The 20,312-nt window shown below is 32.1% G+C and overlaps 1 protein-coding gene across 2 annotated transcripts; it reads right to left on the bottom strand.

The window, feature by feature from the left end:
• On the bottom strand, positions 12,075 to 15,816 carry LOC109343401 (transcription factor ICE1-like). 2 transcript variants are annotated; one of them, XM_019581661.1, is made up of 5 exons: positions 15,640 to 15,816; positions 14,453 to 15,606; positions 13,696 to 13,920; positions 12,688 to 12,858; positions 12,075 to 12,374 (listed from the first exon to the last, which is right to left on the bottom strand). In XM_019581661.1, the coding sequence occupies exons 2-5, from the start codon at positions 15,584 to 15,586 to the stop codon at positions 12,291 to 12,293; spliced, it is 1,614 nt and encodes a 537-aa protein (XP_019437206.1). In that variant the 5' UTR covers positions 15,587 to 15,606; positions 15,640 to 15,816; the 3' UTR covers positions 12,075 to 12,290. The 2 variants fall into 2 exon arrangements, with proteins under 2 accessions (XP_019437206.1, XP_019437205.1); XM_019581660.1 differs by having other exon boundaries at positions 14,453 to 15,816.

Genomic DNA, 20,312 nt, shown 5'->3' with positions numbered 1-20,312 from the left:
ATTTTCCAGTTTATTTAAATGTTTATAGTATTTAGCAAATAAGGCACACAAGCTACCTTTTTCTGATTCCACTTTTTCTAGTTCCAAACCTTTAGAAATAATTTTTTCTAATATATGGGGTCGTATTTCAATAATGTCATTTTGATCGATCACTTCTCAAAATAAGTTTGGCTCTATCCAATGAAATTAAAATCTGATGTCTCAACCATTTACCCCATTTTTAAGTCCCTTATTGAAAATCAATTTGACTCTAAAATAAAATCTATTTACAGTGATAATGTTGGTGAATTTATAAAACATAGTTCTTTTCTTCAAACTCATGGAATCTCTCATCTCACCACACCCCCGTATACCCTCGAACACAATGGTATCTCTGAATGCAAACATAGACACGTGGTAGAAACTACCCGATGTCTACTCCATCATGTTTGTCTTCCACTCACATTTTGCTCCTATGCTATCCAAACAACGACCTATCTAATTAACTACATGCCCACCTCAGGGCTTCAAATGACCACGCTATTTAAAACACTTGTTCACTAGACCCCAAATTATGTTAAGCTTCATTTGTTTGGTTGTCTATGTTTTTCTTGGTTTGGTCCATACACTAGTCTGAACCATGCATTTTCATTGGATACAGTCTCACCCAAAGTGCTTACATTTGCTCTAATTTCAAGACCCATAAAACATATCATTCCCGTCATGCGAAATTTTTGGAAATTATTTTCCCTTTTTTAACCAATATGTGTGACCCTACTTCTCCAACTTCCCATCCTCCAACTTCATATTATAATTCTCCCTTATCTCCAAAACTACATCCTTATCTCCATCCAACAACCCAAATAATACTCATCCACTTTACTCCACCAAATCTAAACGTAACGTCCCACCCATAGATTCTAGCTCATATCCATAAACTTAGGATTATCCTCTGCACTAAAATCTCAAACACTTATCCCTCCACAGATCCTGGACACTCCAATACAATCTCTTCAAACACCTAATCTTTTGACCAACCAACTACATACGTCAACTCAAACAAATTATGAATCCTCCTTATCCACTTTACCTTCGTATTCAAATTATCCACAGAATTCTTAAACCAACACTAATCCTACCAATTCAACCTTCAACCTCTCACCATCTGATAATTCTTTATCCCTTCCACCAATCATGCAATCTTCAAGTTTAACAACCTCACCCCATATTCCCTCAAATTCACTTATCTCTTCCCCTCCTACCCCCACATACCTCAACCACATTATATCCAGTCCAATCCCGACAAACTTAATCTCATATCCTAATCCAATTAACGAAACCACACTCCAATCAACTGAAATTCTATCCCACACTCCCACCAACTTAACCCACACTTAAACTACACCACTTGGCCAAACTTCCAATACCTTGTGCATCTCTACACAACAACATTATCGCACAGAAGAACCACCTCCAGTCCAATCCACACAACCTATGGTCACTCGATCCAAGAATGGCATTTTCAAACATAAACAAGTTCATTTGGCAACTAAATTTCCATTACATGATCTAGTGGAGCCCTTTTGCTTCACGCAAGCACTCAAACATCCTGAATGGGAAGCTGCCATGTCTGAAGAATTTAATGCCTTACTTACTAATGGCACATGGACTCTTGAACCAAAACAAGATCACTTCAACATTATTGGCAACAAAGGGCTTTATCGAATAAAACGTAACATTGATGGCTTCATTGCTCACTATAAGGCAAGATTAGTTGTCAAAGGTTTTCACTAGCATCTTAACATTGATTACAAGCACACATTCAATTCAGTCATCAAACCACAGACAATCAGGCTTGTCTTTTGTGTGGTACTCTCAAAAAGGATGGTCTATAAATCATATGGATGTAAATAATGCCTTTTTACATGGAACTATCACTGAGGACATCTATATATCTCAGTCCCCTAGCTTTATGCATCCTCAGTTCCCTGATCATGTTTGTAAGTTGGTAAAGCTCTGTATTGTCTCAAACAAGCACATCGTGCTTGGTATCATGATCTCTAGGACTTCTTAATATAATAAGGGTTCACCAATTCCAAGTTAGATAACTCATTGTTCATTTAAAGCCATGGTAAAACTCTATCATATTTCTTGGTTTATGTTGATAATACTCTTCTCACAGGAAATGACTCAAAGTTTATGATAAGTTTCCAATCTACTCTTGCCACAAAATTTCCCCTCAAGGACTTGGGCTTTCCAAGTCATTTTATTGGTATTGAATTCATTCCAACAACAGATGGTGTGTTCTTGACTCAACATTACTATATTTGTGACTTACTTCATAAAGCAAACATGCATGATGCTAAATCAGTTTCAACACCTATTTCCATGGTATGAACTTAGAAGACACTAGAGATGCATCTACCTGTGATCAACATGAATATCGCCAACTTACGAGTTCCTTGCAATATATATCTCTCACTCGTCGTAATATGGCATTTACTGTTAATAAATTATCCCAATACATGCATGATCCCACCAACATCCACTTACAAGCTGTCAAACGTGCATTGCGCTACCTTAAAGAAACCATGGATTTTGGTTTACAACTTCGACGTTTGCACGACCTTCACCTACGTGCCTTTTGTGACTCTAACTGGGCTGATGATTCCTCTTACATGAAATCCACTACAGCCTTTATTATTTATTTTGGCATGAAGGCATCTCTTGGTTTTGCAAAAAGCAACATACAATTACCAAATCATCCACTAAGGCTGAACACAGGACAATGGTTCAACTGCAGATAGACTTCTTTGCATTAGGGAACTCTTCACTGAGATGTAACCTCCCTACTAATCAAAACCAATCATTTACTCTGACAATATTGGAGCCACATATCTTTGTACCAACCCTATATTTCACTCATGTATAAAGCATGTTGCTATTCATTATTATTTTGGGTGAGACTTGGTGTCAAGGACCTCCAAGTCCAACACATACTCTCCATTCATTAACTTGTTGACGTTCTCACCAAATCTCTACCTACATTTCGACATCATTTTCTTATGTCCAAGATTGGTGTTGTTTCTTCCACCACCGTCTTGCGGGGGCATGTTGGAGTGCTCACTTGATCCTTCTCTCTATGTTGTAACTAACTTGTTATTATCTTATCTTCTCTATTAACTTGAAAGTTTAAAAATTCAAAGTTGTATTCTTTAAATATATTCTTGTAAAACACTTCCATTATATGATAAAATAAGAGTTATTTATCTTTCTATATAGTGCAGCTTCTCATATTGTCGTACAACGAAACACACCGCCTAGCTTTCTATTACTAGGAAGTTTTCGATATTATGGAATCTCTATACCAAAAGAATCAATAAATATCTAAAAGGCACAACTGACGTTAGATTATGGTATCTAAAAGGAAGTATATATGATTTGGTGGGAAATTCAGATTCAGATATTGCAGGATGTGAAACTAAAAGAACAAGTAAAAGTGGTACTTGTGATATATTAGGAAATGCACTGGTCTCATGGTAATTTAAGAAGCAAGCATGTGTTTCCCTAAGTACTGCTAAAGTAGAATACATAGCGGCGGGTAGTTGTTGTGCCCAAGTATTGTGGCTTAAACAACAATTACGAGATTACGGCTTAGACTTAGGATGTATTCTCCTAAAATGTGACAATACTAGTGCTATAAATCTCACAAAGAATCCAGTAATGCATTCTAGAACCAAACACGTAGATATAAGACATCACTTCCTTAGGGACCATGTCCAAAAGAAAGATGTATTTGTAGAATTTATTGATACTCATGACCAACTAGCAGATATATTCACTAAACCCTTGGCAAAAGAACATTTATGTAAAATTATACGTGAATTAGGCATATGTGATGATGCCTACTTGTCTTAAATTCTTATTCATGATTATATTTTGCTTCATTGTACTTATATTATGCCTACTTATACTTAAAATTGCTTAATTCTATTCAAAATTTTCAAATTCTTGGGTATTTAATCGATTACATATGATCAGTAACTAATTACCAGGCATCAGTATGCCTAAAAATTCGAAATTATGGGTTCAGTAACCGATTACTCTAGAGAATAACCGATTACGGCAATGAGCAGGAATCTTCAATAACTGATTACCCTCATCTGTAATCGACTACCTAAGATGTCTTTTTGAAGTCTGGGAAATTTTTATGTTAAGTAACCGATTACTGACTTTGACAAACCGATTACTCTCACCAGTATTTAAGTTTTCCTCATCATTTTTCAAACACTTCTTCTTCCTCCTCAAAACCCTCCTTTTTGTGTCTACCCTAGATTTTCCCTAAAATCTTCATTTTTTATCCGATTTGTGTGATTTTTGACTCGTTTCATATCACATTTTCAATTTTAAACACTTCTATTCCATAGATTTCGTGTTTAGTGGCCTTAACCAAAAATCTCCAAATCTCTCAAACCTCAAAACCTAATTTTTCTAAAACACAATGAATGGCTTCATCATCAAGAGCTAAGAAGCAACATACCAGTGTGTCTTAAAGGAAGCAAGGATCTTCATCTTATGAGTCTAATCCTTTGGATTTGGCACGTCTACTCGCAAATGATAAACAACGCAAAGTTTTCTCAGAGCATTTTCTTGGACGCTCCATCTTTGCTCCTAAGTATGGTAATATCAGTAACTTTGAGTTCAAAGATTTTCATTTCCCTACTCTTCTAAGGCAACAAGCTATTTTTGATTTCTATGAGGAATCAAAAGCCTACTATCCTGAACTTTTAAAAGTATTTTACTAGAACTTGAACAAAATCAAACAGAAAGATGTTTAAACATTATTAGTAATATAACATGTTTATAATAATGATCTATTAGGCAATTCATTTTGGTTCGACATAACCATATACTATACTACAATTGAATCTTGAAAGAGATGCAAATGTAAAATAGTAAAGTGTTAACTTATAAATTTTATTTACTGACACAGAAAGAACCTTGAATCAAAGTGTAATTTAATTCATAAATTGTATCTTTGTGAAAAGAAAAGTACACGGTCATAATGTGTGATCTAACTACTAACTTTTACTTTCTGTCATTTATTTTCCGCAACTAACATTTATTTTCTATCATTTAAATTCTGCAACTAAGGTTTTAAATATGGTTTGCGACTATAATATTGCAATTATATGAAACGTAAAAGTTTTTGAAGTTTCAAAAATTCATATCAAAATTGTTATATAAAAGAGAAAGAAGATATATGCACTAACAGTATAAATATTTTTACATTATCACTGTATCATCCATCGCTCATATTCAATATCATTGACACTTAAATAACAGTAATACAAATAAATGGTAAATAATATATTGATTGTATGTAAATATTTATACTGAGAGTTCATAGATATTACATTCAATTTAAAATCTTGCAAGAACAATATTTATCATTAATATATGTAACTTGTGTTTTTTATTTTTTATAATAAAATTTAATATCTCTCTTGTTGTATAACCACAATTATTCTCTGTGAATAAGGAATTAATCACTATTCTCTCATCTTATTTTAGCTATTTATTTTTTAATATAAATCAGTATGTTGTGTGCAAGAAATTCATCTTATTCTCAAACTAACCTTCTTTCCCTCATTGAAATTCATAGGACACAAGTATTGGACAAAAAATACATATATTATTATTATTAAATGTATATTATCAATGCATAGGTAATCTCTTTTACCAAGTATAAAATCAATACGCACTCAAATGAAGTCATATTATTATAAGCAACATCAATATTTACAAGTATAAGAGAACTTGATTCATTATGTATAATTTTTAGAAGGACCACACAAGTTGCACTTTATTTATTTATCAAGCTACAAATTAATGAAATATGTGAGCTTCAACTAGTATCTTCATAAAGACGTTATTTTGGTGTAGGTAAAGGAAGTACATATGTTGTTCCAAAAAGTGTGTCACTCTATGTGCCACTTTTTTATAATTTAAAAGTTTAATAATTAAGTATTTTTTGATCAAATACAAGTGACACATAGAATGACACACTTTATCGAATTACTTGTTCTCATAAGTAAAAAGGTATACAAAATTATTTTAATAATTTTTTAAAAAACGAATCCAGGGGTAGCTACCCACCCCCACCTGCCCCTTGAAAGCTCTGTCGTTGAATGAGAAAATGGATGAATTGATAAGTTTCAACAACTATCATCCAGATCGGATATGCGCAACAAAGCATTCAACAACATACATTATTTATTTTTACGTTAAAGTCATTCTAACTTTTCATATTTTATCGGAGAATCCAATGTCAAAACAACTTAGATAATAAGATCTTAAATATGGTTTGCCACTATAATGTCGCAATCATAGAAAGGTAAAAGTTTTTGAAATTTCCAAAATTATATCAAAATTGCTATTTAAAAGAGAAAGCATATGTATGTAGTGATTGTGTAAGTGTTTTTATATTATCACTACATCCGTTGTTCATATTCATCGTTGACATTTAAATAAAAATAATACAAATAAATAGTGAATAATGCATTGACTGTATATAAATCTTTATACTAACACTTCATACTTCATAGATATTATACTCAATTTAAAATCATGCAAGAATAATATTTATCATTAATATATGTAACTTGTGTTTTTTATTTTTATAATAAAATTTAATATATCATTTGTTGTATAACCATAATTATTTCCTCATTCTAAGAGTAAGGAACTAATTTCTTTCGATATATGTTTTTTTCTCGTAACAAATATCACTTTCATGAATTGTACATTTGACCTTTAGTCTAATACGATACTTGACAATCCAATAGAATTTTACATCATTAAATCATGATATCTCTGTTTATAAGCGGGGAAATTTAGAGATTAAAAAAGAATTTTCCTTACATTTATATGTTCACTCAAATATAAACTTTTTTTTGGGTCATATGTTAACCTTTCAATATCGCCGTTAGAACGGTTACATCCTAACAAATTATGAGAAGGTGGGTCATTTTCTATAAAGGTTCCTAAAAAACATAAATTAGAATTATTGTATCAACAAAATGCACTAACCCTATTAAAAATAGTGTTATCCTACCAATAATACCTTAATGGAATAGCTAATTCGTCTGGCACAATTTTAACTCTACAATCAGGGGTCATAATTCTTTCTTGGAAGATATTAATCCTAGATAAAATAATGTTAACTCTATTTATACTAATGATGGACTCCTAATTAAATATGAAAATAAAACATAAAAGATAAAATAAAGTAATCTTAATCTTAAGAGATCTTTTAAGATATTCTAAACAAATCAAAGTATGATATAATCTTCATCTATATATTATATGCAATACATATTCTCATTATTACAGGTGCCAAGTAGATGGATTTAGATTTGGATCTAAATAATGGATAAAAAGTTATTTACAAATTCAAATAAATTCATTTAAACCATATTTAAAATTATCCAATTTATTCATATACAAACTTAATGAATTGATTCAAATCTATTCATGACTCCGTTTTCATGGATTTGGCTGAATGAATATCCAATCCATTTAATTTTTTTATTATAACTAAAAACATTTATAAAAAATTATTCTTTTAAAAACTATTATTTCATTACAACATTTTTTTAGAATCACTTTTTTAAAAGTCATTTAATAAAAACACTTGAAAAAATCATTTTTTTTTAAATTTTAATTAAAATGCATTGTTTTATCAGCTACATTTAAGGTTCTACATATATTATTTTAAACAGATATTTATATGAATTATGTATTTAAGAACAAATTTATATCATTAACTATACTCACATGTCTTATAATTGATATCAATTTAATTTGAAAAAAAAATTTAAATTAATTTTAGCTTTTAAAAAAATTGCAATATCATACAAGCATGTGACGTTTAAGATTATACATGTAAACTTTTAAAACATAGTTATATATTTTATGTACTTAAGGGAACAAAATTGATATTAAAAACATCGATATTTCCTATAATTGATCTAATTTTAATAAAATATTCAAAGTGAGAGATAATCAATACAAGAAAGTGAGAGTTGACATAGTAAATGAAATTGAAAAACAGAGAACAACATTTTTTTATGTTTGTTTTTTGGATTCAAATGGATATATCTATGGATATCCATTAGATATAATGGGTATATTTAAATCTAACCATTACTAATGTTATCCATTAGATTACATCTATTTAAATTCAATAGCTTCAATGTATGCATTTGGATGGATTTAATTTTCTTGGATTTGGATGGATTGTGCATAATGGATAATTTTGTCACCTCTACTCATTATATCTAAGTATCATGTAGATATTCTCAATAATATAATTTAAGATATTCGAGTATAATTTCATATATTCTAATACATACTTCTGAAAATGGTCTTTCTACTAAAATTGTGTATATCTACCCTCTTCATATCTCATTAACTGAAAGGATCGTGTATAAAATTGTCATGTTATGTTTTTCACACATCTTCTATAGTTTTCTTGAGTATGTCCGTATATGAAACACAAGGAAAATTTTGAAATTAAAAAGGAATTTTCCCTAGTATTATAGTCTTAGACAAATATAAACATCTATTTGGTCAAAGGTTTAGAGCATCATTTCAACAAATTTCCAACACACCATGTTATAAGTCTTCTGCACATCAATCTTCATTAAGCATCTAGTGGAAGCAATCTTCCAATTATATAATCTGAGTAGGTTGTGAACAATAAGAATATTATGTAAAGTAGATCTCCAAACAACAAACCCGACTTGATTCTCAACAACAATCATAGGGTGCATGAGTTTCAATCTAGCACATAAGACTTTTTTAATAGAGTACTTATACAGAACAATAGAGTTGGAAAATGGCCTATGATCCTTTTCATTGTTTTAGATGGCTGAATGCATCACATGCAACTCTAACATTATGGTTAGAGTTATCATTACAACTAAGTCATTCTATAATTATGGTGTGACAATGAATTACAATGATACGGTTGTATTGGGTTACAACTCAACCACACCAAACCGTATTTGACTGATATTGGACCGAATTGGGCTACATTGAATTACATCAAATTCAAAAATTATTTTCATCATAAAAAAAATTCAAACCGCAATAGCTGCAATACACATTACAACGGATACAATAGCCACAATCACAGTATCACATCTTTAGCCACAATTACAACCATAACCACATCCTACTCATTTTTTAATCTTGCATTTTTTGTCTTATGAACTAATAGAATAATAGCTCCATATAACTAGTTTAGAAGCTTAACTATGGAGTGCAACACTTTTCTAATACTGAACAATCAAATAATGGATTATGAAGGGAAACGAGATTTAAAAATTATATTATTAAAAAACAAGTTAGAATAATGATTATAATTTTTTTAATTTTACTACATGTCCCAATTTCAACCTAGTATAGGACCCTCAAATTCCAACCGTGCTCCACGGATCTCTGTAAAATCCACAACCAAATCCATTTACTCCAAACCTTATGATTGACCCCCCAAAAGATTATTGTAATAGTCAATAAAGTGATCATCAATCTCCTTCTGATCACTCAAAATATATATTATTTAGTGATTGAGCTTATTTCGTTCTGATATGTTTTATTTTTTATACATGATAAAAATATGTGGTGTTTTGATCCCCTTGTGGATCCCAATCAGCTTTACTGGTACGTAGTAGTTGAGAATATGCAGATTTAACCAAATATTGAAGACCAAGATTGAAAGTATTTTAATGCAATAATTCTTGAATCTGAAGTTGTTGTTCTTTCTGAACCATTTTCGAATGATAATATCGCGGTCTTCCCATAACATTAGTCACAAACAATCAAATAAAGGTGAAGAATAAATAGAAGAGATGAAATCAATAAAATAAGGATTAAAAAGGTTCAACCAATTACAGCTATGACCAGCAAGATGTATTATAGACAAAAAATATGTATACACTGACAATGTAAAACAGTTTCAATCATCATTAACGGTTACTAAACAAAAGTAATTCAAACGAATGATGAATGTTGTACTGATTGTGTATAAATTTTTACATTGTCAGTACATAGATATTACACTCTGTATTATAAGAGAATGAGAATTAAAAGTTCTAGCAACCATGGGCTAAGGCTCATAGGGTGCTTCTTATTGGTTCAAACATCCCAACAATCTCTATTTTGATTGAAATAGATTAATACACCTCTCATTGGAAAACTACATAGTCTCCACTTAAGCGAAAATCTCACTCAACCTTACTCAACGTCTGACTCTGTAACAATTCTTCCACATAAGAGCATGTTCCCTTCAGCACAAGCCTTTTCAAGCATCCTTGATAATGTTACCGAAAATCCAACTCTCCAAATTTATAGTGCAACTTCTCATACTGATGTACCACGGAACACACCGCCTAGCTCTCTATTACTAGGATGTTTTTGATATTATGGAACCTATACATCAAAATTCAACAATAATCATTATCTTCAATACTCAGCAAGTTGAACCATAAACTTCCTAGAAAAGCATAAACCACTACTTCTATTATATACTCCAACCATCATAATTTAAAAGAAAACCCGAAAATAACACTATGAAAATTTTAATAAACACATTATTCCCTCACAATATATTGATCCCAATACACTTACTCTCCAAAGCTCTACGATATCTTAAATAAACCTCACAATACTCAAAGAGTATTAGAAGAAAAGAAGTTTAGATTATTTCTAATTGAAGCAAATTGAAATAAGAATATATATATATATATATATAACTTTTCTCTCCTCATTCATTCCAGATGAGATTAGGCCATGGTTAATTTCCTAGATCTAAGAAAGGATAAATTTATGCAAAAAAACTAGAACAATGAGAAAAATCTGGAATTTCACTTTGTCTAAATAATATATAAAACCGTACAAGTGGTTAGATCTTAGATGAGAAAAATATTGAATTTAAACATAAGGAACTTTTTTGAGTAAATCAATCTATCACATAAGCATTCAAGGTTTAGGCCTATCAAGTACCTCTTGGGTCCTAATAGAGACTTTGCTATAATACTTTATTTGATGCAACATATCATAACTAAACTTAAATATCGTTTCAAACCCATGGTGTTTGGGGAATGAGTGCGGCTAACATTGGAATGATTGTATCAGACTCAGAATTTGGAAACTTGAGACTTCAAATTTTGAAGTACATTATGTTCTTTCTTTAGTGAAATGTACCTGTGGCCGATAATGCATAGGATGGAAGATGTGGTCCTCGCGTCCTTGAATACTTATGACGAAACTGATATTTGTTATCTTATATTATGATGTGTCGTATAAATAAAAATATGATAATTAAAAAAACATAAATATTTATTATTATTGTTTTATTATAATTGACACAAACATATGGGTAAAGATCTTGGACATCTTGTGATGACTAACGTGATGAAAGATCCTAGCAAGCTCTATAGTTTATGTTAAACATTGTTTTTTAAAATGACACTGCAATAATGACACTAATGGATCACATTTTTTCGAGTGGTCTAGTTACTCTGGCCTTGGGCAATATTTTAAATTGGGTTCCACAATCATATTTAATACCACAAGCCTGATCCAAGATAATAAAATTAAAACTTAATTGTTATTATCACAATTTTGCCATTTTGACAGTCTTTAGAAAGACATTTTGCCACAATTTTCCACCATTAACGTGCAATTTAGAATTGCTAATTTTACTACAGATGTGAATGATAATCCTTTCTTATTTTTCTTCTATTTTTGTTGGTTTGAATGGGGAAAGTTGCTTTTTAAGTGTTATCCTTTTTTTTTATTATTACAAAGAGATAGTGATATGAGTATGAAATTAATTTATTTTAGATGTATAGTTGTCCTACCTAGCAAGTGTTGCAAAACCTTGATTTTTGGTCTTTCTAGGATCTAAAAGGATCTTATACCATTATATCAATATATTATTGATAACATTGTCTCTTTTGAAAATTGATAGAGGGGACAAAGAGTTTTTGGACAAACACACTTCACATGGAAACATACTCTCAGTAATGTCATTTTTAGACAAGCAACTTCTGCTTCAACACAAACATGTAAAAGGTACCAAACAATTCCGAAGGTAAAATTCATGTGAAATTTTTTTCAATGTTCACATAAACTGAAGTTACCAGAGCCAATATTGTAAGTACACATTAAAATGTAGATACTGAAACTAGCTAATTCCACTAAATGAAATTGCAGCTAATAGTTTATTTCAGGCCAAAACACTAGATCATGCCATTGAAGTCAGCTGAATCCAAGAGTACTGCTTTTATTTGCTCTGGATGAACATCCTGACCTTCTACGAGTTGCTGATCGAAAGGGAAAAACAAACGAAAAGCCATGTTATCACTTAACGCAATCACGATTTTTGAAACTCCTATTAATTTTAACAGTATCATGTCCTTAGTATTAACTACATCGCGGAAAATGTTCATGAGATGCAGAAACTATAATAATAGCATTTGGAAAATGCTTATTATACATCACCTTCTCTCACATATGTATGCGTATGGAATCAAAACTTAAGTATGGAGAAAATTAAGTATCAATTGAATCACAAGTTTGGATATGTAATTTAATTTCTAAGTGCAGTGAGTGTTGATAACAGACTAGAAATGTTACCTCTGCTCGAAAAATATCCATAGCGAATCCATTGAAACAGCTGATAACAGCCTGCTGAATGTCTAATCCCATATTATCCAAAGCCCTCATGGTTGAGAGCAAGACACCAGGTTTGCGGGAACAAAACATGTGGATATTTACAGCTCTTCCTTCGCGCAGCCTAACCTCAACCTATACATAATGTGAAAATAACAATTGCACAATTTGCGTTATGAAAAGCATATATTAAACCATACTACTTACACAAAATATAAAAATGCCTATCTGACAGAATTTAAGGGTAGATGTTAAATGAAATGAAAGCATTAGGGTCTACTCATGCATCAAAGATTCATTAAGTGTGCCAACTAGTTCTGTCATAAACATTGGCTTAAACAATCTTTTGTAAAAGCAAAATGCTTGTGTTTATCTCGACTATAAGATACACGGTTCGTTCCACCCAAAAAACTTGATTGCTGTCCATATGTCCTGTTTCTATTAATAGAAATAAAAAGTAGAAAGCAATATCCAATGGAGTGAATGTGTAGGACATGGGACAAGTTCCAGGGCATACGGCAGAAGATATGGTTGGACTCGCTGACTTCCAAACATGGTGACTTAGGGAAATTTGAGTAGTTGGATGAGACCAGACAACTTAGGGTCCATTCGCGGGTTGAGTTTTGGAAGGAAATGAATAAAAAGAGAATACTTCAAAGCCATGAAATATATTTGTGAGATGGCCCTGAAGCCTTTCATTTCCATTTTTTCCCCTCAAAACTCAACTTGCAAACAAACCCTTCTGATCTCAACAATTCACAATCTAAGCTGTCTAATCTTTCATAAAATGGCTTCCATTCCAAAGTCACCACTTATGAAGTCATTGAATCGAAGTCCAACCCCAATAAAGAATTTATATTTTTCTCATAAACAATTACTAGTAACAACTTACTTGTATAATTTTTGGGTAATTATAACTACTACATGCTAATCCTATGCACCAAATTTCCAACATTGAAGAAACAGCATTACCCTGGCAGGTTGGCCATTGGGACTTGGCAGTGAGCTGGGGCAGAGTTCTTCTTTAATACGGCTCGGAAGTGCTGTTGGAGTAGGTGTCAAAGGATGAAAGGTTGAGACGGGGGTGAGTGAAGAGCCAGCAGGTGTTGATTCCAATTCATTATGAAGGTCATTGATCCTTTGCAGAAGGTCCTTCAAGTACTCAATTGCATCCCCAAGTATTGAAGCCCTGTCCATCTTTCAAAACCAAAACATTTCATAAATAGAATCCACAGATTCAGCACAAACCACAGTAACAAATAACAACAATTTAAAGCTTTCAAGACATGTAGTTATGTTAGCTAATTCGCTTCCTCCAAATGAAATGGTAGCATAAAAATTACTAACAGATCAAGTTCTTTGAGAAATATGAGCTATGTGGTATAAATATGGATCCCTATATTCTCACACCACTTTTCTACGCTATTTTCTAAATCTTATTAATAAACTTGTGGTTTTTCACATGTATTGACTAGTTAATGAATTGTTTAATATATACAATCACAACTCCTCCTTTTCCCCGCAAGCTAGCGAATTTGAATCAGTAACATTTTGGTCGTTAAGCAACAATTTTAACATTGCGTTGTGGTTCACCTCGTAATGATCAATCAATGGAGGCATAAAAATTGATATTTCACACACCAACCATAACATAGATAATTTGTAAAGTAACAACTAAGAATGAACAATTGTCATAAAATTGAAATCAAGAAGGTGAAATTTTTCTTACCTTGCTAATATTTGGAACAACAGACCTCAGCATATAGAGTCTATCATTAAGCTTCTTCCTCCGGCGGCGTTCCGCCATCAAATTCTTAGCAGGCATTCCTTTCTTCTTCCCTTTCTGATCCACAACACCAGTCACAGTACTGTTCCCATTAGAACTATTTCCACCATTCCTCCCATTATTCTCTTCCACCTTATTAATGTTATTATTACTCTCAGTCAAATCATCAGAATCATAGTTCAATATAGACCCATCAAAGCTTCCATCTTTCACATCTAATTCCACAGTAGTACTCATCTTCATCATCATCTTCTTCCTATCAGAACCACCCACATCAACACCAACACCACTTTCTGATCCCAAGTTTTTTCTTAGCGCTGCTCTCTTTTGAAACAAAGTTGGTTGTGCTCCAGAAGGAGGTAAAGAATCAAGGGGTCTTAAAATCTTGGACCTGTTCACAAACATTGCTTTGTTTCCTCCAGAACCCTCTTCAAAGTTGTTCTGAAAACCTGCAAATTTGGTTGTGTTTTGGTGCAATTGTATAATGCTTGTAGCAGCTGATGAGCACAAGTTAGGAAGGACCAATTGATTCTTAGTGTTCAAGTCATTGAAGCCACCCAATAGTGAAGAAGAAGTTCTGTTCAGCAATGATGGTGAAGTTGTTGAAGCTTGAGGCTCCATAAACCCAACCTCACAACCCATCTCAAAAGGGTTGTTATTGTTGTTGTTGTTGTTGTTCTTGAGTAGAGAAGATAAAGGGTTGAGTTTTGCATTGTTGGGTGAGAGAAAACATTGGTGCAATTGTGAAGGGTCAAGGTTGTTGAACATAGAAGAAGATGGAGAGCAAGAAGAAGAAGAGTCCACAGAGACATTGTGGTGTAACAAAAGGTTATCTGATGGGTCAGCAAAGTTTGGAGAAAAGGTCATGTCCCTAATCATATCTTCAGGGTTGTTTTGAATGCTGTTGTTAGCTATGTACCATTCCTCATCAAAAACTTCCATCATAGGTGATTTGAAGCCACATATAGAGCCTAATTCATCATCTCTAGTTTCAACAAAACCACAAGTGTTTGTGTTTGGTACTTCTATGTTGTTGGTATGATCCATCCAAGAAACACTGTTAGTTCTAGACATCATGGTTTTTTGTTTTGGTTTTGATTCTCTTTTGTTTCTGACAAAAGGGTTTCGGCTTTGGATAATGGGGTTTGGTTAGAGAACAGAAAGAAAGGAACTTGACAAGGGGAATTGGTTTAGTTGCTAAGGGGAGTTAAAGGAAAGAAATGGAAGGAATGAGAAAGTTGCACAATGAAAAGGGCATTGTCTTATTTTTTTTTTTGCTTTGTTTGATTGTGATTGTTTGAGACAACTAAGACCAAGCATAACACCTTAGTTCAAACGTTATACTTATCACCTCTTCCCTATATAGTGTTATAAAGCAATGATGAGTTGGATGATGAAGAGAGATCTATGTATGAAAACCTCCACACACAAAAAAATTAAATATGGATATCATATAAAATAAGATTTAGAACATTATATGATACATGATTGTGGACAATTGATATATGTTTATGCTTTATTATTATTAGTATGAAACATATCATTTATCTTTAAAGGGTGATAAGTAATATATACATGTTTTTTTTAAGTATTTTTATTTAAGTTACAATATCTAAGTGCCCTGTATGATTTGATGAGCATAACATAAAATTCACCATTTTATGATTTTGTTTTTGTTTCTGCTTCTGTGATAATGAGTTTACATGTGGAAGAAAGTTTCACCCTCACACTGTAGGGTGAGATTAACTATCTCATTTTAGGTGTCTAATTAAAGATTGACACATAATTAAAATGAATAATCATATTAGTAGAAATAACTTTTATATATTACTTGGTGCAATGAAATTGACTTAGGATATCGAGACAAGAATTTCTTGAAACATATCCTTGTTCCACACTATATGTCTTTCATGGAGTTTAAAATATGGTTCACCTCTTTAATATTAAGATTTTAGAAGTTTAGATTCATGGTTGCATTGAGATCACATTTAATGACCTTATTGGTCATATTTTCTAAAAATAGTCTATAACATTATGATTTTGCTACTTTGGTCTATTATCTTAATAAATTTCAGTTTAGAGTAAAAGTGAATACTTTAATGTCATTTCATATAAGTTTGAGTGAATATGTGCTCTCATAACCACAAGACATGTGCTTTAATTCCCTTAAAAACAAAAAGAGTCCTTTTTCTTTATGAAGTTATTATCAGATGTAATGATTGATTTTATTGTTAGTTATATTTATAAGCAGATATGATATAGCATAGTTAGCGTGAGTGAGGGTAACTGTAACGTGTAAGAATGTAAATAAAAATCGTCCTATAATGTAAAATAGCAAATGCTTAAGGTCAGGGACTTTATAATAATCGACCTGTGGTCCAAACTGTGCAGTCACAGTATTAGATTCCATGCAGTATATAGGCATCTTCTCTTCCGGTAACTGTACAGTACCTTGTTTGATTTCTTTTCTTTTTTACTGTATTTTTTATCGGGAGTTACTACGAGAGTGATTCGGTTGAATGAGTCTCTGCATATAGTAAAGTTAATTTTTTATTTTGTCTTATAATATAGAGGATACCATTTTTAGTTACTAATGCATCATGAAATTGGTGGATACATTTGTTATGATCATAAGTAGATTATGGATAGATGACATGGTATTAGAGTATTGGTTATTAAGAAACTAATTATTAACGTTGCTGTTGATATATAGATCTTTCTTTATTAATAAGAGATGATCAGATGCAAACTGTGCTCTCTTTTCCATATTTTATTGCTCAAAAGGAGCTGCTTTTACTATTAATTATTAAAGGAATCTGAGGATATGGGAAAGGGATGCAAGTTTGCTTATCAAATAAATTGGTATTTGAGGAGAACCGTTTAAGATGACAAATATTGGTTAAAGTCAAATATGAGTTGTTACAATTAATTTATTATATAAGTAAAAGTTGTTAAAAAGGATAAAATAATAATGACCCAAATAATAATAAAGAATAAATATTAATTATAGATAAATCTAGATAAAATGAAACTAATCAAATCCTAGATATAATAATGCTCTTTTAATCTAAATATCATTTAACATGTCTTATCAAGCTAAAACTTAGTAAACTTTAATCTTGTTACAAATAATTCATTTAAAAATGAAAATAATCAAATATTATGTGAGCTCTACAATAAAATTGTTGAAAGGTGTTATGAACCACAAAATCTATAGATATAATCATTATCCGATGATCATTGACATGAAAAGAAGTCACTACTGATATAACTCATCATTGGGACAAAATCACCGAAATGGTCACCGATGAGAAAATAAATTATTATATAATCATTATCAAAATAATCATGATAGAAAAAAAAATCACTATTAATATAATTCGCCAATGGAAAAAAATGTATCAACGGAATGATCGTCGGTATGAAGATTACCATATATATAAATAAAGGAAGAAAGTAAATTGTTATATTGAAACATATTGATGCTTTCTTATTTGGATAATTGTGGCAAGTAATATGAAATTGTGAGGTTGAGAAAATAATGAATTAATACTAATGAGAAGTGACATGACAAAAAGAGATGACTAACGAAATTCTGAATTTTGGGACCTCAGTAAACAAATAATAGTCGAATAGGTCACAGAAAATGAAATCACTCTCATACCATGTAGAAATTTATAATGGTAAAGATTTATTAAACACAAATATGAGTTACTCCAAATAATTTATTATGTATACAAAAACAAAACTAAGATGATAACGACCCATATTGAATATTGGCTAAAAGAAAAAGACGATGAAAAGACTTTCTTGAGCCAAGCAAAAAAGAAGTGGTTAAAGATCAAAGAAGAAAGGGAGAAAATATTGGCTAAAAGAAAAAGATGATGAAAAGACTTTCTTGAGCCAAGCAAAAAAGAAGTGGTTAAAGATCAAAGAAGAAAGGGAGAATTTCTAGCCAAGTAAAAAGAAGTGCCTATGGTGAAACCAACATTAATGCTCTTTTCCCTTTGGCCACATAATCTTCAAGAGCTTTGGCTATAAATAGGAGTGTTCCATGCCATTGTAAGACACACCAAATACTTAGCTTATTACGTTGATGTTCGGATGCACTTTATCAGAGATATCATTGAGAAAGGAATTGTTAAAGTGGAGAAAATACCCAGTGCAAATAATCCTGCTGACATGATGACGAAACCAGTTCCAACAACGAAGTTCAGGCATTGTCTGGACTTGATTGATGTCCAGAATCTCTAGTGGGCATGAAGAAGAGCAACATGAAAATAGTTATGATAGTCTTTTAGCCAAGGTGGAGATTTATTAAATATTGGCTTAAAAGAAAAAGAGAATGATGTGGCAAAAGAAGTGGCTATGATGAAACCTTCTTGTGGCCAAGTAAAATGAGTGGCTATAGTGTAACCTCTTTTGTAGCCAATGAGAAGAAGAGGTTGTGGTGAAGCATCTTTGTTTTTGGCCATAGGATCCTCAAGGCTTTGGCTATAAATAGGAATGCTCCAAGCCATTGTAAGACACACCAATATTCTAGCCTTAGTGCATATTCTCTCTTCTTCTCTTGTTCTAATATTGTGAGGAATATTTTAGTGTTTAAGATATAAGTGAGTGAGAGTGATATTGGGTGTACTTGGGTTTTTGGGAAGTGAGTGAAACACTTGAGTGAACTTGTAATTCTCTTTTATCATAGTGATAATATCATTGTTGCTCTTCAACCGTGGACGTAGGCAAATTGCTGAACCACATTAAATTATCGGTGTCATTTTCTCTATTATATTTTCTCCATAGGTCTTCCGCTCCAATAAACTGGTATCAGAGATCGTAGAGCTCTTGCATGCTAAGCCGTACGATCTAAAAAAATTCTCAATATGCTTTGTGTTTGCAGCATTATCTGATCTTACACACCAGAAAAGAATTGTTCTTGTTACTGGAAAGGTTTAATAGTGTGAAAGTGCATGTCTAGGAAAATTATGTCTTAGGAAAGACCTGGTATTTAAGCGTGTCTGTTAAGACCCACCTCTCTTTCCTGGGAGCTTTCCTGGTGTATGTTCACGGACTACGATACTGTTCTGGTATACGGTTATCATGGCGAGTGCTAAATTTGATTTGGAGAAATTTAATAGAGAAAATGATTTCAACCTCTGGCGATTGAAGATGAAAGCTCTACTAGTTCATAAAGGCTTGGGAAAAACCTTGGAAGGTAGAAACAAGTTACCAGAGAGTCTGACCGAGAACGAGAAGGATGAAAACTTGGAAAAAGTACATAGTGCAATTTTGTTGTGCTTGGGAGATGAAGTTCTACAAGAAGTGTTAGATGAAACTGCAGCTGCTTCATTATGGTTGAAGCTGGAAAGCCTGTACATGACGAAGTCACTCACCAACAGTCTGTATTTGAAGAAAAGAATATATACTCTTCAAATGCAGGAAGGAAAGCCCATAAAAGATCATCTAGATGAATTTAACAAAATTATTCTCGATCTAAAGAATATTGATGCTAAAATTGAAGATGAAGACCAAGCAATTCTTCTACTATATTCCCTTCCAAGTTCTTACAAGCACTTCATCGGCACCATGATGTATGGTCGAGAAGATCTGACTTTGGACGAAGTAAAGGCGGCGTTGCACTCGAAAGAACTGAAGAAAAGAGTATCAGATTCGAGATCTGAAGGCTCAGGTGATAGTCTTTTTTCTAGAGGAAGAATAAAGAAGCGAAATCAATTTGGTGAAAGAGGAAAATCTAGGTCCAAGTTTAAAGCAAAACCTAGAAAGTATAAATGCTTTCACTGTCACAAGG

Source organism: Lupinus angustifolius, chromosome LG03, assembly GCF_001865875.1.
Source record: "Lupinus angustifolius cultivar Tanjil chromosome LG03, LupAngTanjil_v1.0, whole genome shotgun sequence".
Classification (NCBI taxonomy): Eukaryota; Viridiplantae; Streptophyta; class Magnoliopsida; order Fabales; family Fabaceae; genus Lupinus; species Lupinus angustifolius.
This window is presented reverse-complemented; position numbering and strand designations above follow the sequence as displayed.

Coding starts and splice junctions, on each gene's coding strand:
- LOC109343401 (XM_019581660.1), bottom strand. CDS start 15,586: ATGATGTCTAGAACTAACAGTGTTTCTTGGATGGATCATACCAACAAC. Junction 13,921..14,452: donor TTGTTCCAAATATTAGCAAG/GTAAGAAAAATT, acceptor TGGTTTTGAAAG/ATGGACAGGGCTTCAATACT. Junction 12,859..13,695: donor CCAATGGCCAACCTGCCAGG/GTAATGCTGTTT, acceptor CATTATGTATAG/GTTGAGGTTAGGCTGCGCGA.